This window comes from Simochromis diagramma, unplaced genomic scaffold (assembly GCF_900408965.1).
Source record: "Simochromis diagramma unplaced genomic scaffold, fSimDia1.1 OVJJ01000753.1, whole genome shotgun sequence".
NCBI classification, from domain to species: domain Eukaryota; kingdom Metazoa; phylum Chordata; class Actinopteri; order Cichliformes; family Cichlidae; genus Simochromis; species Simochromis diagramma.
The window spans coordinates 19,143,281-19,169,298 of NW_024387523.1; the positions used below are offsets into that span (position 1 = coordinate 19,143,281).

General features: G+C 40.7%; 1 protein-coding gene across 7 annotated transcripts in view; it reads left to right on the forward strand.

The window, feature by feature from the left end:
• The window catches only part of ptprua (protein tyrosine phosphatase receptor type Ua), a 245,729-nt gene that overhangs the window by 143,763 nt on the left and 75,948 nt on the right, over positions 1–26,018 (forward strand). For all 7 annotated transcript variants that reach the window (XM_040019859.1, XM_040019858.1, XM_040019862.1 and 4 more), the window contains exons 6-9: positions 4,827–4,998; positions 8,508–8,801; positions 15,196–15,516; positions 20,211–20,320. In XM_040019859.1, coding sequence (XP_039875793.1) covers positions 4,827–4,998; positions 8,508–8,801; positions 15,196–15,516; positions 20,211–20,320 — 897 coding nt within the window. The remainder of the gene's footprint in view (positions 1–4,826; positions 4,999–8,507; positions 8,802–15,195; positions 15,517–20,210; positions 20,321–26,018) is intronic.

The following is a 26,018-nucleotide window of genomic DNA, read 5'->3' on the forward strand; positions in this document are numbered from 1 at the left end:
TTCTTTAACAAAAACTAGAGAGTGTCTAGATTTAAGATATATGACATAAGTAGGGTTGTCTTTTTAAATGAATTGTGATGATGTATGAAAATTTCACAAATGTTGTTGTGATTTAATGTAAATCTATGTGTTACCGAAAAGTCTTGAGACTCGATGCCCTAGCTGCAAGCAGGGACAAAACAGTGGTATCTGTGATTATCCTTCATTATTCCAGTTGTGCATTGGCATTTATATTAGTTCAGTCCACCAGAGCACAAAACCTTGAAAGAAGTGAATGAGATTTTTTCCGATTGGGTTGATGTGGAGTTTTGAAACGCACCATTAAACATTTGCTCACAGTGAATTTAGGGATACTGAGGACTGCAGTGCCAAGTGTAGACTGCATCATTGTTCCTTTTCAATATGGTGATTGTTTCAGATTTAGAGATTTGTTTGTGATTTGGCTTTCAAACATAGCAGAATACAAACCAGAGCCTAAAAAAATGTCCATTAATTCTCCCAAATGCAGCAATTTTCCTCCTTCCAGATCTTCTTCTTGTGCATCTCTTGGTTTCTTAATGCTGCTGGTGCTTTTAGATTTCTCCATGAAAGTCACGCTCTGACCTTGCACTGTGCACGGTGCAGTGGACTTAAAACTTGCTTGAAGCACAGAAATCAGCGTCTCTTTCAAACTGCTCCAATTGCCAGATTGTCAATCTGAATTTCATTGTGTGATCGTGTGCCAGCATACAACACACTGAAAACACACCAGCACAATCTGTGGGACTTCCAATGAGAAATCTAATAATAGAACCTGCAAAGAAACAGATGTAAGGATGCACAAGGAGATGACTTTAAAGGGGAAATTAGTCTAGGTCAGGGATAGTTTTGGATTTTTAAGGGAAAATTATTTTTATTTACACACCATACTAGCTTTTCAAGTGGACAGGGGCTTTGTATCATGAGATTGACATATTGGGTATTTAATCACCACTTATTGTGTTCCAATGGCGGGCCTGTTTTCAGATTGACACAACACAGCTTAACAAACACAACCACATTTTCACCCTTAGCTGAAGAACATCATTTCTAATCAGAAGCAATAGCAATCCTGGATTTTCAATTAAAGTCTGGATATGGTAGAGGGGTGTTGAACTTGAATGACTTAAGTGTCCACAAGGTTTTAAACATTTAAAACCTGTTGTGTTACATCACAGCAGGTGACTGAGATGAACTGTGTCCAACTTTCTCTAATGACGTGAAAATGCAACTTATACAGTTAGCACGGTGTGTTGGGTTCTCACCAGGTACTCTGGCTTCCTCCCACAGTCTAAATACATGTAGTTAGTGGGGTTAGGTTAATTGGAAAGTCTAAATTGTCCAAAAGTGTGAATCGTTTTCTGTGTCTGTGTGTTGGCCCTGTGACAGACTGGCGACCTGTCCATGGTGCAGCCTGCCTCTCCCACTAAGATATCTGGGATAGGCTCCAGCCTCCCTGCGACCCTGAAAAAGGGATACGTGAATGGATGGAAGTTAAATAAACTTAAACCTCTTAGCGTGCGTACCATTTTGACTATCATTGAGCCCCAAAGTACAGATATACAATCTTGTGTTTTAGTACTGATACAGCTCAATACTGCTAAGTGGATCAGAGAGATGATCAACATGGAGACTGCTCATAGTGCTGCAATGATTGAATCCCATGTTTGCAAATTATTTATTGGTGCTTAAAATAAATTTGGAGCGTTTACTGATAATGAATAAATAATAGACTTTTGGCCCCTTTACATGCTATTAGTTTAGCATTTTTTTTAAATATAAGATATTGATATCTGTATTAATATTTGATGACTGTGGCCACAGATGTTACTTATATCGCAGATTTTGGACAGATAGTTCTGAACCAGCAGTCTGTCAACACAGTCTATTTAGCCATTTTAATGTCTAATATGAAACAATGGTAATGGATGGGTGGTTATGAAACTGGAATCGGGTATTTTGTAGGGTACAGTACAAATATATATTTCTTTTCTGAAAATACTGCAGAAAAGAAATGCAGTTTTTATTTATTTATTTATTCATTTCCTTTTTAACCATATCACATCTGTTCGCACAGCCAGTTTTCTTCATCATATCTGTTTACTTCAAACTACAGAAGGGTCTCAAGAGTCTTAACCATCAAACACCACATGCTTGGAAGCCTGTTAAAATCATCACCCTCCAGAGGCTTGATTATTAAGTTTATTGAACTCCCAACAGTATATTCAGTATATGAATTCAGCTCATCACTTCAGAAGACTTCAAACCAAAACCGCTTGAAATTTTAAATGGATTTTTCAAACTTGATTGATCTGACACAACATTAAAAGTACCCCTGCAAAATATGTGGTTAGTCATTTGCATCCTACCAAAACTTCTCTGGCCTGGCGTTGCACGGACTCTGCAGGACTTCTGAAGGTGCCCTTAGTATCTGGCATCAAGAAGTTAGCAGCAGATTTTATAAGAGATGGCGAAGCCACTGTGACGCAAGCGGCCCAGCACCCTGTTGCTAGTTTTTGATTTGTCCACATTTCACTGCCAGCATGTACTTGCCACTGCTGCACCTTACAGGAGCAGACGTGCTCTGACCGAGGCGTCTAGCCATAGGCATATGGCTCTCGTCAAACTTTGTCAGGCTTTTGCACAGAATCCTCCCGTGTCCAAAACTCATTGGCGTCTGAAGTTCTCTTATGCAGTATCCCTGCTTTGGAGCTCTAAGAAAGAAAAAAGCTAACAAATGCAAATTTTTTTGGTTTAAAATTTCAAGTCCTCTAACTTCATGGAAGGTCAATACGGTTGTCTCTTAATAGTCAATCGCAGAATTACCTGGTGGCAAAGACGTGAAGCCACCTCTTCTGACCTCGTAATTAACTGTGCAGTAGTCGTTAAAGAAAATGGGAGCCATTATCTTTTATGTCAGTAATAGTAGTGCGATTTAGCATTCTTACATAATTCAGAAAGTTTGTGATTCAGAGTTTTTGCCTTTTAATGCTTGTGTTGTGCGCAGAGCCGTTTGACAGTTTGTGCCTCTGCTTTTCTAGCTTTTTGATTGGGATGGCATTTAGTTTACAAAAGCCCCTAAAGTCATTTCTCTCATGCAACTGAAAATAGTTTTCATAGTTTGAATATGAGCTAATATTAGTCTTCATAAATCCATCCTTGAATGCCTCCACTCCTTCTTTTTGGCCTTGAAGCCTGCACATCTAAGTGCTTTTGAAATGATAGCAGCAGGGAGAAGACACTTTGCAAATGAGATCTCTGTATACTTGGTGATCCATCCCCTGTGTTTCCACTCAATTTTATTTCACCCCCACCCTCTCTTCTCTGTATCGAAGCCTTTGAAGATCATCGGTGTATGAAAGAGCCATTTTTTTAAATCACTTTCAGACTTTGCAAATTTGTTGACTGAGCTATACACACATGTGAAAATTCAGACAATAGAAGGCTTGTCTTCTGTAATTTGACAAAGTGCTGCAACTTCTCAGCCCATGTCAGCACATGTTACACTCCTCCCTGCTCCTCTCATTTAGTGGAAAAAAACCCAAAAACTGGTAACAACAGAGAGTGGAGATATATCATAAGCCATTACCACCTTCTGTTCCTCCATTTGTTGTTCAGGGCCTGTTTGATCGTCAGCACCGAGACTGCTAATTGCTGTTTTCTCTTTGATCTCCCTGCCAATGCAGAGGTCCTCTCTGGACCAATCTGGAGCTGCTCTCCTCCACTCTTTCTTCTGTTTAGCTAGTCCAAACAAATTGTTAGCATAATGTTTCTTAATCCATTTACATCATATTTCCTCTGCTGTCCATGAGCCCAAAAATCGCAGACGGCACTCTCAGATGCTATTTATTTAATATCAACATGTGCCGAATCCAAACCTGAGTTAGTCATTATACAAACTCTTAATTGCATTATGACGCAAGGCTTGCTGCCAGACAGGAAGAATGGCAGCACACTTGGCAAACAGAAGCATTTTTGCTTTAAAAGCCTGCAGGTGGGATTTAAAGTTTACATAAAAAGCAAGCAAACAAACAAACAACAACAACAAAATAAACTGCATGTATGCTCTACATTAAAAAGTCATGTTAAACTGATGAAAAAAGGTGTTTGTTTTTTAAACCAAAAAAGTAGGAAACAAATTTAAACAGAGATTACATAAAAGAAGATTGCAGATTTTATTGATACCAAGGCTAAAGTTAAATTGAAGTATAATCTGTAGCTGTAGGCAGTACTCTGGCACTATATATCTAATTTCATATTTTCTAACAGCAGTGTATTTTCCCCCCATCCTCCTAAACCAATTCAAACATGCGGATGTCAAACCCACTTACTGGTGAAAAGTGTAAGCAGGCGACAGCTTACATAATAATCTACTTATACTGTGCGAGAGGCTGTATATATTGTATCTCGCACCTGGAACAGCTCATTCCGAGTGCTGGCCTCTGATTTCCTGTTCCACCGCTTAAGCCAATTTCCAGTGTGCCTGGAGCACTGACACATTAGCATGGTAGGAGATGTCAGCTCGAGCCCCGGTGCTGGAAACAACAGCAACCCGGGAGGCCTGTGTCACTGGTCTTGAAAGCGAACAAACGATTGTGACCAGTGACATTTATCACATTTATTATCTTGCCCTCCCATGTGGTTAATTCCAGCCCTGTTTTGTCTTCCTGTCTGCTCCTCAGATGCTTACCTATTTTTAATGACTTGGACAGATGCAGGTAAACACATACGGTTGGGTCGGTGCACTCAATGCTCTCTCTCTCTCTCTCTCTCTCTCTCTCTCTCTGTGGACCTTTTCTGGCTGTCAGCGGAGAAACGGCGTGCTGCTGGACACGTCCATGCTGACTCGGTTGAGTCACAAGCGGCTGATGGCGACTTTCCAGGTGGAGGCACAGCGTGGAGAGCAGGACCTCTACCGCTGCATCACCCTGTCCCCCAGAGGTGCCGCCGTGTCCAACTTTGGAGAACTAATCGTCAGAGGTAAACTGTAAACATTTTCATGCACAATAATACAGGGAAAACCACAACAATCAGATGACCCCCTGCGAGAAAGCACTTGATGACAGTAGAAAGTGATAACTTCCTTTAAACAGGAACAAACCTCCGGCAGAATCAGAATCCAAACACGTTTGATATCCTGTGGCTATGGCCATCGTTTATGTACAGTATATGAGATTTGCTGACTTTGCCTCAAAATAAGTTTTTAATGAGCTTTTTAGTTTTACTTTTGCCTTCATCTTTGCTGTTAAGAAGAGGGCCGTATGTCTTCCTTGTGTCTCTGGTAAGAGCAATTTATGTGATGGATGTCTCATCATAAGCTCTGCAGCAACAACACATGCTAAATAGAAAGACATCCACAACCTCAGATGGGTCACCTAACGCACTGGGATTAGGTCAGTGAGAACTGTAGGGTATTTACTTTGTAATATAAAGTGGCTTAAGAAGACTGTTTTTTTGTTATATGGTGCCATGTATATAAAATTGAAATTAAAGAAAGTGTCTGCAACAGAGATCCATACTTCAGACAGCAAAAATCAGCATTCGCCTCCCATTTCTGTTCACATTCAGCCAGAAAAATGTTGAAGCTACACGTAGATTATCCTTTTTTCTCCAGCAAATGCTCACTTGTGCAATCCAAACAGCTGCAATAGCCACAATAATGGGAAATATCCGAGGATGAAATACAATGCTTTGAGTGGAATTTTAAGAGAAATAAACAAAGAGTTTGGTTCAGTTGGGTCTCCTCGGTTTTTCTGCAGCAGTTGTGTTACTTTCACTGTGCATTATGTGTTTAGCTGCTTCATCTATTTCTGATATCATAGTTTTGTCTCTGCAAAATCAGCTGTTCTGAGTGTGTTACTTATTTCTCTCATTTATTCAACACATTTGCCTGTCCAGATGGGCATAAATCATTAGATTTGTTCTCTGAGCTCTTAAGAAAACTGGGAGGAAACTAAAAGGAAACTTTGGTATTTTTTTCCCATCTTGTGGGGTCTAAATTATTAACGGGGAAGGAAAGCTTTGTCAGTCCAGTACTGTGTGAGGACACTATTACCGGCAGCTGCAAAAAAACTCGAGTGTAATCCAGCTGGGCAACTGAATGTGTCAAAGTAAAAGTGTTTTGTGTTTATTTCTACCGAGAAGCTGTAGATTGTTGTATAACTGAATGTAAAGTAGCTGCCTGGCACAGATCTCAAGGATACCTGCTGGCTGACCCAATCGCTGACATGTTCTTTTGCTTATTTTGCTTTGTTGACCGTGGGTAGCCCTCTGTTCAGCTTGTCTTTTTACTGGAGACGTAGCAGCACACCAGATGAAATAGTTTGAGTTTGCAAGTTCCCCCCTGCACGAATAAGATGACAACATGCAGCGTTACCATATTTAGAGCAACGCCATCAGTCTGGGCGGTCTTGGTCTTTTCTTCTGGTTGATTTTGTGTAGGTGAAACACCATCTCCAGGAGGGCAATTTTTATTCAAGCCATGGATTCTTGGAGTTGCACAGCAGGGATTTCTCTCATCAGTTGACACATGGAAATTTTTCATACCTGGTATCTACAGGTCCCACTCTTTGCAGAGAGAATTTTCTTTCTCACTGAGCAGCAGAGAAATGAATGCAGAAGCACTTCCAGCTTCCTGAGAAATGGTCTTTCTTTCTCTTCCTTCACCCACTGAGTCCCAGCTTCTCTTTCATTTAGCTCCTTGTCTGTGCACTCAAATAAATAGCAGTGATCATCAAGCTGAAAAGACTGACAGCATCCTTGTCATGGTCCACAGGGTCATCTGCCATTACATGTAACTACTGATTTGTTGAAAGTCCGTCTGTAGACAAACTGAACTGCGGAGATGGGTGTGATATTATAAATATGTCACTTATTATGTCAATTGTATGAATTCAGCTACCAAGTATCCCAAATGGAGAGATGTGCCAGGTGCTTAATTTCAATTTTTTGTCCTAAGTCACAGAACTATTGAGCCTGTCAGTGGAAAAATCTCTCTTACTCTGGAAACAGTGCAGTATTGAATCTCAATGCTGTAACTGGCAACCACAAAATGTGCACAAAATTTCGCCATATAGCAGCTGTGAAGCATTTTTGTCCCAATTAATAAGCTAGACCAAAGTCATACCTTAAAAAAAGCTATGATTTTGGATTACCTTGGATTCTGATTACCTAGATGTGCCCCAGCCAGCACTATACATCCACAGATGTTGTTGATGTGGGTAAATGTGCTGGCCAGTCAGAGCTCAGTCGTAGCCTTTGAAGATGTCAGATCTAAATCTGGTTCAGAAGAAAAAGGTTTAGAGATCCTTTAGAGGATTTGGGGAAAATACCCTAAAATGGTTTGATCTAATTTTGTCTGTTTACTGACATTGAATTTTGTTGTTAAGTGGTTGTGATCAGACCGTCACGCAGTGTCCACTCTGACCCACAGACTGGTCTTTCTGTGTGGCTGTTATTTAAAGTGGTAAGCGGTGCTGCCTTGCAAGAAACAAGAAGAGCCTGGCTTCAAATCTGCTGGTCTCTGTAGAGTTTGCAGAGGTTTTGTGCTTTAGTTTCCTTTTTGACAAAATTGAAACACATGTATTTATCGTTTTCTAGCCTTCTTACCTTTTACGATTTTCAGTGTTCAACATCTGACATGGTCACCTTTTCAACAAGCTTTTTCAGTGTTGGGTGAATTCAGCTGCACAGATCTACATGTGATGGAGCAAAATAACAAGTCTTTCCAAAATAACGGTTATTTTACACTTTCATTGTCACTGACGTTTGCTAATGAGTGAGCAGAACAGAAACATCATTGACACTGTCTGTCAAAATAAAATAGGTGTGTTTTGAAAGGTGCGGAATTGTTTGTTGAAACACCGTCTCGTTCTTTACGCCCCAATATGTCATGTCATAAAACATCTTTAGGCAGGTGTTATAACCTTGCGATATGTCAGTCAGAATCACTGCACACCCAGTTCCTCACCCACACCATCGTGTGATGAATTAATTTGATGTTCGCCTGGTTGATGAGGGTCATATTATCTATCAAGGCTGTAGGTTTTTATGCGCATAGAGTACTGAATTAGTTATGCAATTATTCATGCAAATAAGCTCTTATTCAGCATCATTAGAGTGAAAATTAAGATTTTTCAGCATTCAAGAGCCTCTCACACTCTTGCTCTATCTATCTTTCTCCTAGTACTGATGTGATTAAAAGATTTTTATGACTAAATGCTCCAGTAGAGCAGAAATAATGTTATTGAAACTGTAAAACAAAAAGAGAAAATCCATGTCAGAGATCCTTCACTTCTCCTTTCCTATTTTTCGACTTTTCCTTTCTGCTGAAAAAAATGAAACTTGTTTTCCATCAGACGCACTCGCATTTTTTAATTGAGTTTTTCCTGTTTCTAATTTTGCCTCCCAAACCTGATTCTAATATGAATTTGAAATAATTAGTACTTTAAAAAAATGCAGAGGAAATTATTTTGGTTTCTGCCTTTCAGTGCCACCAACACCGATTGCACCCCCCCAGCTTTTGCGGGCAGGTCCCACCTATCTGATCATCCAGCTCAACACTAACTCCATCGTGGGGGATGGACCGGTCATTCGGCGGGAAATCCAGTACCGGGCTAGCCAGTCCACTTGGACAGAGACTCATGGTGTGGGTTCGCTTACATACAAGGTCTGGCACCTGGAGCCAGACACAGAGTATCACATCAGTGTCCTGCTAACCCGGCCTGGGGAAGGAGGCACCGGAGCACCCGGGCCCCCACTGATCAGCAGGACAAAGTGTGCAGGTAAGTCACTTTAAAGGTCACAGTGTCCTCAAAAAAGAGTACACAACATCAAAGTTAATTAGGCTTCAATTACAGACAGAAAGAAAGCCGCTCTGGCATCAAGAGATTATCTCATTAGTTAAAATAAACCTCAATAGGTGGGACAATATATATTAAGGCCCTTACATTTTAGAATGTGTGGCTGATAGAAATAATGGACATTAAATTTAGACATTAAATTTACACAGCAGAAAAGAGCAGCAAATTCTTACACTTTTGATAATGGGAAATGCTCAAAATATGACCTTGAATCAAAAGACTATGCTTCTTTTTGTCTGTCAGGTAAAACCTAACACTTGTTGGTGCAGCATTACTTCCTCTTACATAATGTCCATTTCACTAGCTGGGCCCACATCCTCATCTAAGTTTGACAGCATTTTGGTAGGTAAAAGTGAATGCTTTGACATGAATTGAGCTGCGGTTTGGGGAAGGCCTCGAAGGGGACTGGGGATGGCTCAAGGGCCTGGCAGATCCCCATGTACTAAATAGAAATGAAGAAGTTGAAGAATGGAGAAGAAGGAGGAAGGGTGGGGCACGTAAACGAGAATGATCAGCTTGCAGAACTAGGGGAACCTATATAGATGACAACCGGAAGGAGCGTGTTTGGAGGAGTGGTCCTGCTCCTGAAATTCTGATACATAATCTCCAATTATTGAATATCCAAGGTCACAGTGCAAAGAGGAAATGCTAAAAGCTAATGTAGCATGAGTTGAGATTTGCTAGAATATAAAGCAACATAGGTATACAGACACCCACTCAATTCTGCACTTTTTTGGCAAGCATTTTTGGGACGTTAGCATCATCGTGGCATTTTTCTGGTGGAAGATAAAGTTTTGAACTACATAGAAACAATGCACAGCCACACTAACCTTTAGTGGGTTAGTGTCAAATGTTTCAGTCAAATGGGGCGCTCGTGGCTCAAGAGTTGGGAGTTCGCCTTGTAATCGGAAGGTTACCGGTTCGAGCCCCGGCTTGGACAGTCTCGGTCGTTGTGTCCTTGGGCAAGACACTTCACCCGTTGCCTACTGGTGGTGGTCAGAGGGCCCAGTGGCGCCAGTGTCCGGCAGCCTCGCTTCTGTCAGTGCGCCCCAGGGTGGCTGTGGCTACAATGTAGCTTGCCGTCACCAGTGTGTGTGAATCGGTGGATGACTGGTTGTGTAAAGCGCTTTGGGGTCCTTAGGTACGAGAAAAGTGCCATTTACCATTCTCCGGGTCTATTATTTGTCAGATAAATCCATCCCAAAGGCACCAATGCCACAAACACACTCACAAGGTTCACTTGAATGTTTTAGATTGTAGACATAGAACAACAGCTGTCTGTGTCGGCACATGTGTCAATTAAAACAGCCATACCGCTAACTTGAAGCAAGGAAAATTACCCAATGTAAAGATGTGTTAAGGAGCAAACTATTCAGATAGACCAAAACTTTTTCTCAAGCCCTAAATATGTTTTTAATGCCATTTTAATATAAGACTCTATGGCAGGGATGGGCAACTCCAGACCTCGAGGGCCAGTGTCCTGCAGGCTTTAGAGCTCACCCTGGGTCAGCACACCTGAATCAAATGATTCGTTTGTTACCAGGCCTCTGGAGACATGTTGAGGAGGTCATTGAGCCATTTAAATTAGCTGTGTTGGCTCAAGGACACATCTAAAACCTAGTACCATAGTACCTGCAGAATTAACCCACATCATCTTGAACTTTGCTGTGATTAGCTATTGTTAGCACACTGAAATGCTGATCATGGTAACTATTACACATGCTCAGGATTAGCTTGTTAGCATTTGTGACTATGTGTCATATCTAATAAAATGCTGGAGGTTGAGGAACTGTAACTACACATCTGACAGCTGATGAGTTGCTATGACACATACAGAAAACAAAAGACTTTCTTGTGCTGATGCTTTCACAAGCTTCTGTGGTGATATGATATATCACTTAACTTGTACTTCGCCTGCAGCCACAAAAGAACTAAAGGTGTTTCTGTTGTTATAGAAGGTGTCAGATGCTTTCTACTTAACTGTGGCTCATAATGAAAACACAAATGTAAATGAGGATCTAGCCATGCTTTCATCAGTACTCATTTACATGCATGATTAGAGTTCAGTGAGAAGGGGATGATGTGTACAGAAATCAGGCTGAAGCACCAGATTCTTTGGTTTAGGACCGGTCTAAGCCCAGCCGTCAACTACAGTGTAGCACAAGTGGTTGTGTAGTATAAAGGTTCTCCATTTTTTTCATGTTACGCCATGCAAAGCAGAGGGCAGAGACTTTTCTCTCCCTCTCATCTGTGTTTTAACTGCAGTGCTGCTCATCTTGGTGAAAAAGACACCCTGCTGCTCTGTCAAGTAGCTGGCATGACGTCCCTGTCACCTGCCACACTCTTTGATCCGCTCTTGTCACTGTCTTTCACTTGCCCACCTCCTGTCGGCTCCCATTGCTCACATCTGAAGCTTTATCCCCAGGGAGAAAGCGGCAGACAGCAGAGGCCCGGTGACACCAAACTCTGGATGATTTTTTCTTCCTAATGTGTCTCCGGGAGTCATTTCTTTTTAGCAGAGAGCATTTCGTTTTTGGACACTGGTCAATTCCATCCTTGCTGGTGCAGAGTATTAAAATCCCATGGGGCTATTGTTCAGAATTGCTGACCACACAGACCTCCAGTTCAAATGCTAAGTGAATGATGTGCCCATCTGCTTTAGCTTCAGGTCTAAATGTGTCCTGTATGGCTGCAGAAGGGAGATCTTGGCATGAATGCAGATGTGCCATGTACTCCAGCATTAATATCTTCTTTCCTTTTCTTGTTTAAGGCAGCATATGTTCAAGTTTTATCTTTGGGAGAAAGAGATTAACCTATTAATACTTGATGGAGTACATTGCTTCTAGCTGATACATCTCAAATGCCTAAAATAAAGTGTTTGTCAGATCACCCAAAGCTTTCTAATCCAACTTGGAATTCTGGGGTCTTCATCTACAAAAGAAAATCCTCCCTCCACTTCATCTGCCACAGTGATTGTCTAGCAGCGCAGACACCTGTGTATGTAAAAACAGATGTAACACGTCCTCTACAAGGATTCTTCCAAAATAGTGTGTTATTTTTTACCATTCATGCAATTCAACAAAAGCATATAAAATGTACACAGAACAATCAGAGCCAGCATCAGAGAGAGCGGGCTTCTGGAAAAGGATGCACTTTCTGTCATCAATAACCTTTTGCCCCTTCTTACACAAATGTATGTTATCTGGAGTCTAGTGTTATCATAACTAATAAATATGATGGCCAAAGCTATTATCATATAAGTGTTGAAATAAGAGTGTCGCAAATGGGTTCCAATGGTAAGTTTTATTCACATCTTTTAAATTTTTAGCTGTTTGATGGCTTTTCAAATAAGTCATTTTACCAGTAATGGCAGTATTTTTATGACCTACACTCCATTACCCACATTTTTTATATATTTTTTTTTGCAAAACATCAACAAGCTGTCATGAAGCTATAGAACATCAATGCACTTTAAATATCAGTAGTTAGATTTCTAGATGCCAGCGTCTATAGAAACCATTCAAAGATGTCAGCAGTCTAAAGCTCATGTGGTTTCACTGTTAAGTACGAGGGTGTTAACTGATAGTCCATCATAATTTTAACATAGCTGCCGGGAAGAGGGACAGACCTCAGTGGCAGCTCACAGAGGCAGCTGTTAAAGATGAGGACAATGGCATGAAATGTGCAGATCCACTGGGACTCTCCCCCATTCATCATTTCCTCTTCCAGTGCTCATCTCTTGTCCAGCCCCTCAATCCCTCCATCACTCCCTCTGCCTCTGGCTAATCCCTCTGATTAGGCTAATCAAGCAGAATGTCGATTTGGGGCAGGATTGGCTGAGGACAGGCGGGTGGAGAGGACAGGACAGTGACTGCTATGGTGATGCTCTAATGATGAGTAATGGTGTCTGGAGCAGAAGGTGAACATTCAGTCAGTGAGCTGCTGGTGGCAGACGTGGTTTTAACAGGATTGGGCTGCTACACGGGGCTGATATTGTTTAAAAAAAATCTATCAATCCAGTTATACTCAGCCACCCTTGATATGACGGGCCTGATACATATTTTTGGAATTAAATTTCTTTGTTATGATTGATTGTTGCTATTCTATGGGGACGTTTTAGCTTATATCAGCTGTCAGAGAACAAAGCAATCTAACTCAGTACATTTTGCCCTTTTGGGAAGAACATCTTTTAAATCGCAAGGTCTCTCAGGAGTTTTCCTTCTCTGTCTTGTTTCTGTCCCCTCAAAGCTGATGTCTCCTCCGTGACATTGGTTATTCTTTTACGTCTCAGCTTCTGATCTATGTTTAGTGAAGCAGCAGCAGCAGGGCTATAGCTGTTACTTCCCCTGTCTGCAGCTCTGTACTGCCTTGCCACTATGTGCTGAGGGCATTGCCCTCATCTTGGTTTATCTAACGTCTCAGCGGTACACTTGGAGATTCGGGCCAACCTTGGAGACAGAAATAACCTCTTTGTGCTTGAAACTGGACGTTCTGCGACACAGGGACGAGAAGAACTGCAATCACAGTGTTCACACATGACAGCAGTAATTAGGCTTTATCGTTCTTATGTGATTCTCTGCAAGGGCTGAACCTCATTTGTGTTACAAGCAATGAGGAGTTGTTTTGCAAGCTTCTTCTTAAGGCAGTTACATTTTCCTTCCATTGTTTCACTAACCTTATAGTGTAAGTTTGAAAAGTCAGCAGCAAATGTTGCTGTCTCCATTTAACAAACACTATTCTTCTTATGTGAATTCTTCTTGGAGTGGTTCTAAATGATCCAAATGATGATTTTGCGTGGCTGCTTCTAGGCCATCTTTCACATTTCTTCCCTATGGTATGCGTCAGGGTTCTGTTTTGGGGCTTTTACTGTTTCTGTTATATTTGTTCCCTCGTCAGAACTTTTAAAGACATTTTTATCACTGCATTGCAGATGAAATTCAATTGTATATCTCTTTTAAGCCCCAAGATTCTTTTAGCTACACATCCTACATAAATGCTTAGACTCCGGTAAAAGTTGGATGACTGACAATTTTCTCCATCTTAATGAAGAGAAAACAGAAGTCCTGCTTTTGCCCCTGACAGATTTGTACCTTAGATAATGGAAATTCTAGGTCCCATTTCCACATTTGCTAAATCGTCTTCTGTCAGGAACCTTGAGGTGACTTCTGATGCAGCGTTCACTCACTCACGCTCATGTTTAATCTTTGGTTTGCTCTTTCTTTTATGACTTAAAAATATTCTCAAGTTGAGTGCCATCGTGTCACACTCTAAATTATTATTCATGCATCTATTTCATCACGTCTGGATTATTCTAATTCATTGTTCACCTGTCTTAATAAAACATCCCTGTAGTGTCTCCAGGTTGTTCAGAATGCTGCTGTGAGGCTTCTGAATAAGTCTCCGAAGTTTATTCATTTCAAACTCTTGCTTATTCAGTTACACTGGCTCCCCATCAACTTTAGAGTTCACTTTAAGAGTCTGGTTCTGACTTTTTCCCACTGTGTGGAAAAGCACCAGCGTAAATCAGACAACTTTACATCCATGTGTCCCCATCACATCCCTGAGGCTATGTGAGTTAAAAAATACTAGTCTTGACTGACTTACACCTGTGAACTTCCTTGGGTCAAAACTGATGACTGAAGGAGAAGATTGATGCGAAACTGATGGGCAAATCACCTTCTGCAGAGCAGTTTAATACACTGGATACAACCAACAACATTTAGATCATATCAGACAACAAGTCTATACAACAAGACAACAAGTCTTGTTGCATGTATGTGTGTATATATATATATATATATATATATACACATACATGCAACAAGACTTGTTGTCTTGTTGCATATATATATATATATATATATATATATATCCACAGCATGCCATGGTTCGAGGAACCACGTGGAAAATATATAGTGGGCTATAACTCTTATGTTAAAGGAGTGCATTGTAAGTAAACTGGGAGGAACAGGTGGAGCTAATGATCACAACTGAAAGCAACAGGGCTGGGGCAGGCAATTATAAAAGAGGAACAAGGGTGGGAAGTAAAGTTACGAAGCATGAGCAGGGAAAGCTAAATACAAAACTAACAATAAAGACAGAAAAGAAGATGATTTACACACAATGAAACACGTTGTTTACCAAGGGGAAGCTATGAGCATAGCACACTGGTCAGTTAGAGTAGAAATGTGAAATATAAGATCTAGTCCAGCTGGTTCTATCACTTAAAAAATGCTTCATTGTGCTTTTGGGTTTTAAACTGGTAAATGTGACCACAGTGTTGGCTTTTTAACTTCCTTCTCCTTACCACTTTCAGAGCCCATGCGTGCCTTGCGTGGTCTGACAGCCACAGAGATCCAGCCCCGGCAGCTGACCCTCCAGTGGGAGCCACTGGGATACAACCTCACCCGCTGTCACACCTACACCTTGTCGCTGTGCTACCGCTACTCAATGCCAACAGGGGGCAGTGGAGGAAACAACGCGACCGTCAGGGAATGCCTGTCTGTGGATCGCAACACTTCTCACTTTACCCTGAGAGACCTGCCACCCTTTCGTGCGGTACACGTTCGGCTAGCGCTCGCCAACCCAGAGGGCAAGAAGGAGAGCAGAGAGGTCACCTTTCAGACTGAAGAAGACAGTGAGTGGGCAGCTTCATTTTTGCCTTGTGAATGCTCGCACTCACATATGCAGGGCTTTGCTGAAATGGCTTGCTTTTGTTAACTGCACCATCATTATGGGAGACAGTGATGCTTTTTTATGCATGCACTGAAGCTCTTTATTGTCATTGTTACTTAGCTCTGGCTTCAGAACCTCTTGAATGTGCAGTTGCTCCTTCATGCTCAGATAATTATTGTGCACTTCTTACACAAATGTATGCCTTTAGTCATTCAGTAACAACAAACAACAGAAACACACACACACACACACATATATACTGACTCACAGAATAGGCTGGATCAGCATAAGTAAATGGAGGATCAGCCTTTTAAATGGAGACCAGTGGAACATTAATCAGCTTGAGCCATGGCCGGCAGAAAAAATGGTAAAATGATTTTGCTTATCTTTGTATTAATATTTTCCTGTGTACATCAGCAGATTAAGTATATTCTAATGCAAATTGCTGGTAGAAGTACAGAAGGTCAAACACGCATTGTTATGGAGTGAAAGTAAGATTTTCAGTGTAATAGAAAGCCACTCAGGGATAGCTTTGACCCAGTGGAGAGAGTAAGAGGGGATGATGAGCAACTGGCAGGATTTTCTTAATGCATCTTAAAAATGCATTTAAGCAGCCTGTAAAATGTACTATTGATTTGCATTACTTTATTATATCAGCACCTAAAAACACAAAGCGTTTGAGGAGATATGAAAGCAAACAGACAGCGCTCCTAATTACCGACTCCTACACGTTGCTTCTCGAAGGCAGGAGGAAATGCATTTACATAAATGAAGAAAAAACGTACAGACAGGAGCATGGTGTTGTGATTTTGTTTGTGGGATTTGACTGGTTTCAAAGTGACAAGTTAAAACACGCGTGTCAGAAAAAACAAGCTATGATTGTTTTAGAGGGTTTTTTTCTTCATACTTTACTTGATATTTTGAATGCCAGCACCAATGGAAAGTTTTGCTTTTGAGCCACTGAATGGCAGACTGACAGTGTGACAGTCCCCAATCCCCTTGTCATCCCCCGAGCTGCCATCACCCTCCACAACTACAGTAATTGAGCCACAGCTGGTGACAGTTCCTCCTGCCTGTTTCCTGTTGGGCTCGACAATCAAACGCTGGCGTAGCGCTTTTCTCGCACTGCGTCTCTGCCGCTCGGTGGAAGGAGATTTTCCTGTCAGAGATACAGCAGGAATTTCATGTGTGGTGCTTCGCCTTCCTCGGCTTCAGCTTTTTCTCTCAGGGAAACAGACAGCTCGAAGAAGTTTGATATTGCTGCAGAATTGCTTTCGGTAATTCAGTCATAGCTGATGCACAAATGGAAGAAGCCATTTCTGAGAACCTTTTATCAAATTGCATTAAATCGCATTTACCTCTGAAGCACTTTTTCGGATCAACACAAATACAGATAAGCAAGTGATAACAGGATAAAAAGGCCTAAGATTAAATGATAAAATAAAATAACTACCTAATGCTCAAATGTCAAGACCATGAAGGGCAAAGAAAGGCCAATGAGAGAATGTACATCTCTCTTTTTTTTCTCTGAAGTGCCAGAAGAGGCTGAACATGTTATTGTGAGAGGACTTTAGAGGCACAGCTGCTAAAGCACAGTATTCTTTACCCCCTAACCTCAATCGTGAAACAGTTAAAGCAGTTATTCTGAGGATCTAAGAGTCCCAGTGGTGCAGTAGGAGCATAGAAGCTCTGATATGTTCCCAGGTGCCAACCCAGGCATGGCTTTATAGACAAATAACAAAGACATTCAAATCCATCCTGTATTTGTCGGGAAGCCATTGCAGGGAAGTTTGCACAGGTATAACAATTTTTCTCTTTCTCGTACTAGTTAGGAGTAGTAGATCATTTTAAATACAAAATAATCTGTAGTTCATGTTAAAATCCTGAGAAGTTCCACACCCGTGAAGTCTAAGTCATCACTGGTGATGATGATCCCAACGCTAACCTCTGACCCCATGCACCCTTGTACCTTCCTGATTTTGCTAGAGCTCATTTAAAGTACATTTCAACATCTGAACTTGAGTCTCTTTCAGCAAGACATTCACACTGATGTCAACCAGAATGGGTCTTTTGGCTTAAAGCGTGGAAGCACCCTCAACTTCACCCCGCAATAACGAAGTAGCGCCTGGAGATTTGACACTGTGTAGAACAACGCATGGGACAGAAACCTCGTACCTCCTAAAGCAACAATAAAATGATTTTACTTTATAAAGGTGTGGGTGTCACCTGGGGCCAGACAACAGATTGGCTTAGCACCATAATCAGCTTTTCTCTCTGCCTACGTTATTATTATTTTTAACATAAACTCAGTCATTACTCTGACAGTTTTGCAGGAGTACACAATTAAATCGGTAGAGTGCTTGTGCTGTGATACTAGCCATAACTTTGGACAATGAGCAATTGTTTTGGTCTCTCAGGGGCACACTGAGAGGTCTAAACAATAAATGACTATTTTGAGCCTGCAATATAAAATGGATTAGATAATTGTTTATTTTGTGATAGCTTATTTTCCTCTGCTGACTTTGCTTGTGCATTTTTGGAGGGGAAAATGTATTTTCATCATAACTGATAGAAACAGAACTTATACTTTATTGTTATTGAAAGTAATGTGAGATTTTTCACAAAAAAATAACTGAAGTTTTGAGTTCTGTAAAATGATAGTAATGGTGAGTTGTTGTCAAGTGGGTCTTTCATATGTCATTACCAAAAACACAAGATTTTTAAACAATAGTAAAAATGTACTTAGCTTATATTTATACTTATTAAAAGACTTAATAGGTTCTTTACTGTTAATCTATCACATCACTCCAGGGTGAGGCGTGTAGTACTGTGCTCAGTCACTGGGTAACAACAATGGCACTCATGCCAGCCTTACGAGAGGAAAGCGCTTCTCTCTGCAGAGAACACTGCTGACCATCTGCACTTCACTAAACCTCTGATGGAGAATCCAGATAACAGTTGGAGTAATGTGTTTGTTTTTTTGTTCTTTAATGAGACCAAACACACGTTTTTGGATGAAGCATTAGAACTTGATGCCATCTGTGAAACATGACAGTGATAGTTTCATACTTTGGTCAAGTTTTACTGCATTTGAAATGCGATGGCCTGCTGCCATAGATGGACCAATGAATTTAAAATTATACGAGCAAATCATCAGGCCTTCTGACAGCTGACTGAATCTGAAGAGCAAATAAGGCATGCACCAAGAAAATAACCCTGAGCGTAAAAGTCATTCTACCAAATAACTTTAAAAAGAAACAAGAAGCACTCTGAGAAAGCAGACCCCCACCAAGACAGATCACTCTGGGCAGCATTTACTTTAAAGGGAACAGCATTTTGTGCACATTCATTCTGGGTTTTTTTTTCTTCTTTAAATGTACTTTATAAAGTTTTAGTGCAGTAAAAATCAAGCATTTTGGGGGCAATTAGAAAGAAACGTAGATGTGAAATTTAAACGTCAGCTTAGAGGTCAAATCTGACATGATCTTTGGATTCAAACTATGATGTGATCTTTTCAATCCCCATATAACAGTATCATTTCCTAAATGTTGCCAATACAAACAAGGGCATACAGTGGCTTGCAAAAGTATTCGGCCCCCTTGAACTTTTCCACATTTTGTCACATTACAGCCACAAACATGAATCAATTTTATTGGAATTGACAGACCAATACAAAGTGGTGTACACGTGAGAAGTGGAACGGAAATCATACATGATTCCAAACATTTTTTACAAATAAATAACTGCAAAGTGGGGTGTGTGTAATTATTCAGCCCCCTGAGTCAATACTTTGTAGAACCACCTTTTGCTGCCATTACAGCTGCCAGTCTTTTAGGGTCTGTCTCTACCAGCTTTGCACATCTAGAGACTGAAATCTTTGCCCATTCTTCTTTACAAAACAGCTCCAGCTCAGTCAGATTAGATGGACAGCGTTTGTGAACAGCAGTTTTCAGATCTGCCACTGTAGCTTTAGCATTTAGCAAATGCTAACCTCACAGAGGAAGTAGGTGCAGAGAGGTTCTTTTTTTTAAAGCTCTCTCATCACCTATTTCAACATCACTGACTGCAGAACCAGAAAGCACAGTGCTGAATATTTTTTTCACTCCTAGATGTGACTTTACTCTTTCAGCACCCTTTTAGTGGCTGTCAATGCCAAAGGGTTTCTTTGGACATTCATTTATTCTCAGAACCTAAACTGGCCAGCTCAACACCTGCCTAAAAATATCTATATAGCACAAAAAATAAATAAAAAAGATACATATAGATGTAGATGCATCTCATTAAACCACAACATGCAGAGGGGTACTCAGGCAGTTGGATTACTTTACTGTTTCTCTGTCGGTACGGTGCTAAAGAAGAAAAATCTGCTGTCATCCTCTGAGACACGGTGCTCTGTTATCAGACAGTATTAGCCAGAATCTCAATTCATCCTGAGGGCTGGGAGCAAGCTGCTTCAGAGTTTTCTTTTCATCACCCCCTTCTGCTCTGTCTCTGTGTTCCCTTCTCTGTCCTCCTCCTCCATCCCTCCTTGGCCCTGTGCCTTTTCACTCTGTCAAAGGTGTTTTTAGCCCCCGGCATGCCTGCCCAGGAGTCTATTAACTCGAGACCCGAGTGGACTGTTTGTTTCAAAGAAGGTTGTTTTCTCTCCTGCCGTAGTTCCTGGCGGCATCGCTCCAGAGTCCCTGACCTTCACCCCGCTCGACGACATGATATTCCTCAAGTGGGAGGAACCCATAGAGCCAAACGGTCTCATCACACAGTATGAGGTAAGCTAACCTCATTACTAACGCAAAAAATCCACAGTCCACAACAATGATAACAACTGAATTCACATAACACACACTTATCCTCACTGGGGGTCGGATGTTATTTTTGCCTTGTATATATCTAGTTTTATTCGTCCTCCTTCAGCAAAATGACTCAGATCAATGAGAAGTCTCTTCTGTGGGCTTTAAAGACTCCACTGCTCCCCCTCTTTGATTTCCTCCAGGCCTGTTTTTGTGTGTCTTGCCTAAACCCCGATAGCACACACGAGGCTGAGTTTCTGGAGTAGGTAGGACTCACTTTTCACAGTTCATAGGATTTACTGTACGTGTTCATATGGTAATGAAGCTGCGGCCCAGACTTCAGGCTGTAATTACATGGGGGACAACCATTCTAATTACTTATTTGCCTAAGAGATGCCTCCACAAGGGGGCAACTTTAAATGTTTCTAATTAATTATTGATGGCCCCATATCAACTACAGACCTTTGTAGCACAGGCTTCGGAGCTTTTTTTGTGTAAGTACATGTGAAGACCCACTGTGGCTTAACACATGGTCACCGGTCAGGGAGAGAAAACGAGTTTCTTTTCACAAGCAGAGGCCTGAAAAGTGAGGAGCCAGGCAGAGAATCGAGTGCTGCGGTAACCTTGGTGTGCATACAGATGATTCGCCTTCGCCCCAAACCTCCAAACTGCTAGTGCAGTGAATTTAAACTTCTGGATTTATGAGGCTGAAACCAAAATGTGAAAACAATATATTTGTTTGCTGTTACACAGTTGCTTAGAAATTGCTTATTTTGTGATAAGAAAGCTCCAAATGAGAACAATAAATGCCTGCCTTTACTGTTGCTTCTTGCTGCCTTTAACGTTCTGAATTTCACATTGTATTCGGTGATTCCACAGAAGTCTCGCCCTCTAAAAATCAATAAAAACCTCTGCGGTTTGCTCAGAAATAACTGCTAGCAATATTTGTTTTTGTATTTTTTGTCAAAGGAACGTTGAATATCCAGAACAGTAAAATGAATTTTTCTGAAGATTTGACCACAGGAATGTTTTTCAGTCCCTGTGAATTTTCCCCAAACAGCCAGTGCACCATCTGTGCAGACTTTAGCCATTCAAACGAAGCACATCTGTTATTTCCACCCAGTCACTCTTATTATTTCTCTTATCTCTGTATCTTTGAAGCACTATCATAAAGCAACAGAATAAGCAGAAATTCCTCCAGAAATGTCCATTTATACCATCCGGTGATGTAAAAGTCATCGGTTATATTCAGTGACTTTGTATGGAACTGCCTCAAGCCTGTAATTTGCTTTTTGCATCCATGCAAATTGGACTTCTTTTTTCTTTCATCAATAAAAGTATTTTTTTGTTTTGTTTTTAATTTTAACTTTGCCTTCTCTCATTCTTGCTTTATGCACACAGAGACTAGTATGTTAACTGTTTTTGAGCTTACTTGAGAGGGATTTGGTTCAATTCAGTTTCATTTATACAACGCCAAATCACAACAACAGTCACCTCAAGGCGCTTTATATTGTAAGGTAGACCCTACAACAACATCCAACAATCATATGACCCCCTATCAGTAAGGACTTTGGCAACAGTGGGAAGGAGAAACTCCCTTTTAAAAGGAAGAAACCTCTGGCAGAACCAGGCTCAGGGAGGGGCGGGGCCATCTGCTGCGACCGGTTATGGAGAGAGAAGGAAGACGGGATGAAAGGCATGCTGTGGAAGAGAGCCAGCGATTAATAACCAGTATAATTCAATGTAGAGAGGTCTAAAGTAGTTGATTTATTTCTCCCAAAAGAAATTGTATATCTTTTTTCTAGCTCCGACTGCTTATATATCCACAAAGTCTTCGTTGCATTAAAATTCCTATAAACACGTAAGCATGGCTTTAGCAAAAACATGTAATTCAGAAAAACACATTTAGTTCAATAAGATGTTTCCTATTATGAGGGCACTGTTGCTAATTTTCTGATTTTAACCGCAATTCAGAACCACAGATACAGTTCGTACAGACAGCATGAAAAGAGACTTTAATACTCATTGAAGTTTTTTTTATATTTATGATAATAACCACCCATTTGTTAGAGCAATCTTTTTATTTAGTAAAACAGGTTTCATGTAATACAGGCATCACATAGAAGAGCTGGGCTCATCAGCTAAAATCTGTTGAAGAGGGTGAAACCAATAGTCTGAGTGAGGTTACTGAAATAAAACATAGTGTGTTTTCTCACCTTCAACTGTCCTATTGTTCCCTAATATTACATTATTTAGGTGCAATTATAATAAAAAAAAATAATAACAATAACAGACCTCATATTTGGTTAAATGCATAAATGAATGGATGGAGTGGGTGATAGAAAATGGTCCCAGCATGAACTGCTTAACAACAAACACACCTCGGGAGACAAACATGGTTAAATAACCTGAACTCCTTCGGACACCAACGAGGCCTGAGAGACAAACCAGCCAACTCTGAGCTTTGTAGTGATGGGATTTCCGGCTCTTTTTAGAGAACCGGCTCTTTCGGCTCGCCTCATTAAAAAGAGCCGGCTCTTTCGGCTCGCCTCACTAAAAAGAGCCGGCTCTTTCGGCTCCGAACTGGCTCTTCGGGTTGTTTTGTTGCTTTAATTAATTTCTTATTAACAATAATATAAAATTATGCACAAAAGGAATTACTAATGTAAAAAAAATTAGTGGTTTTATTTATATAATGTTTATATATAAATATATACAGTGGCCCCTAGAGACAAAGCACGTACAAACTCCAAAACACATTTCTAGAGTTAACTGAACTTCCAAAACAGCTACCTAGATCACTTAAATTACACAATTGAAAACATATGTGTATTGTTTGTGTATTTATACACAAGCACTCATATATATTCAAATAATTAAATAAAATGTTAATTTACCTGTTACTACCACGCACCAAATCCGGTCGTTGGTACTTGCTGGCTTGTGTATCCACCAGGTAACAAAAGCTCAACACTGCGCCCAGCATCCTGGAGCACTTCTGTTGTCTTTTGTAGGTGTTTTGGAGTTTGTACGTGTTTTGGAGTTTTTACGTGTTTTGGAGTTTTTACGTGTTTTGGAGTTTGTACGTGCTTCAGGGTTCGTACGTGTTTTGAAGTTTTGTACGTGCTTTGTCTCTACGGGCCACCGTAAATATACTTTTATTTATTCACTCCACATAAAATGTAATAAATAAATCATATAATACAAAAACCAACTAGTCACAGTTCAACTTTTAACTATGTAAATTTTTCTTTTAAACAAATTTAAAGTGAAACAACACAAAACACTGCAAACCACAACACAATTAAATATAAATTAAAATATGAAAACAAAAAGAAGATGCACATTCTCTGTCACATGGGCCTGCATGAATAAACTTTCTGAATCCTTTATCATCTTCAACTGAAAATAGTTGTGGATGATTACTATACCTTTCTACTGTGACTTATTGTCCCTGGCTCTCTTTCTCTCTCTCTCTCCCTCCCGCTCTGTTCCTGTGCTACTGCGAGTGTAACTACCGGCCCTCCCCCCTCTACCCAGCGCAAAGCACAAGGCTCACGTGCGGAGTGACGCAGAAAAAAAGTGCGAGAGAGAGAGGGTGAGAGAAAGAAAAAAAAACCCACGGCTCGGGATAAGGAGCTGGCTTGCGCCGTTCACGCAGTGCTGCCAACTTAGCGACTTTGTCGCTATATTTAGCGAGTTTTCAAACCCCCTTAGCCGCTTTTTTTTTCTAAAAAAGCGACTAGCGACAAATCCGGCGACTTTTTCTGGTGTTATGGGAGACTTATTTATGACGACTTTTTGACATGAAAGCGGGTATCGCTTTTACTCTCAACAAGCAGCGGGTGCTGCCGTGGGTACCTCGCCCGTTCCAAAGCGCTCACGGGTGGAGGATAGTCCTCCTCCAGCTGCTATCAGGGCAGAAGATGTTCACACCTATGCTGTGCAAATGAATCGCGCATGAGCAAAGCCGCTGCTCCCGCACTGACTGTAACGCAGTCAGTTCTTCCTTTACTGTTATGCTGTTTTGTGGATCACAAAACTACTTATAAACACACACTCTCACACACAAAGTAACTCCACTAGAGTGCCTATTTCGCGTCACTTTTGCTGGTCCAAGCCCGGATAAAGGAGCAGGGTTGGAATTGTGACATTAAAAAAAACAATAACTGCTAAAATAAATTTAATTTGTAGTTCTAAATAAACTCTAACTGCATTTAGGACGTTTTTTACTCACTTTATGTCTCTTCCACGATGTTATTTCTCTCTCCAACAACGTAGGTTACAATTATATTAGCATGACCAATTATGCAAATTAGGCAATGACATCATTTAGCGACTTCTAGCGACTTTTAGGACAGCCAATAGCGATTTTCCTTACTGAGGAGTTTCCAACACTGCGTTAACGTCAAAGATCTGGCTCTAAGAGCCATTTCGTTCATGACCGACACATCACTAGAGCTTTGGGTTGCACTGCCAACTGCCCCGAGGTAAAGTGTTAACATTTCAGTGTCAAGATACTGTCAGGTAGAAGGAAGAGGCTCTTTTACAGCCAACCTGAGTTCCTCAGTTTTATGTCTCTTGATTTACAGACTTGCACACATTCATCAAACAGCAACAAGGAAACAACCTCATACTGCTTTTAATTCATACTTGTCATCTTTAGTATGTGTTATTTTTCTCTGGTTTTTACTTTATCACCTAATCCTGAATGCTGTGTAAAATCAGCCTGCGAGTGCTATAGAACGTAGATATGACACTAAGTCTACCTGATTATCTGTGGCTAACTTTAGCACAAGATTTATTAGACCTGCACCGTGAGTCGACATCTTTTTGCTGTAGCCTTAAGATTAATTGAGAGGCATTTCTGTGAGAAGGATTTCAAATAAAATGCCATCTAAATTTAATCTTTTACCCGTGTGAGTAACAAGCTAAGGATTCTGTAAAGAATATCAGACAAGCTGTATGAGCTTATACAGTCTGATCTGGTCTGACCTAGGAATGTTATCACTGCCACACCGCTTTTCCCTTATATGAACACTTGCTTAACAGCAGCTAAAAATCCAACTGTTATGTAAAAATGTTATGTAATTGTCATAACTGCAAAGCTGTTATGTGTCACATTCATTTTTAATTTTGCATCCAACAGTATGTGGGTCTAGAAATCTTTCCTGTGTTCCAAACATTAGATATTCATGCTCCCTAGAGGCTTAAAACTAACTTTAACTAGCTAACTTATAACGCTTCTTATTTCTCGAGTGTTTCTCTGGCACATCAGAGTTTTCAAATATCATGGGAATTACAGTACTTAGTAGTTAATTCTTCTGCCACTCCACATTTCTTTGCATGTTGTTAGGAAAATGGGCAATAGAGCAGTTTATTGAAACATGTGCAAACATACATGCAGACCTTCCCAAAGTGTGGGGCCGCCCCCCCATTGCAGGGGGGCGCGGTATGAAAAGGGGAAAAAAACAAAAAAACAAGCTTAGACACTGCCAGCATAATGGACAGGTTTTTTTTACAGGGATCCCACACAAACGCAAAGCAGGAGATGAAGCATCGCTGAATATGTTTCCAAATCAACTTCATTCTAAGCCAAAGACTAGAAAATATGGTGAAGCATATCTTCCCTTTGGCTTCACCTGCACAAGTGCCGAGGTAGGTCTCCCCTACAGAA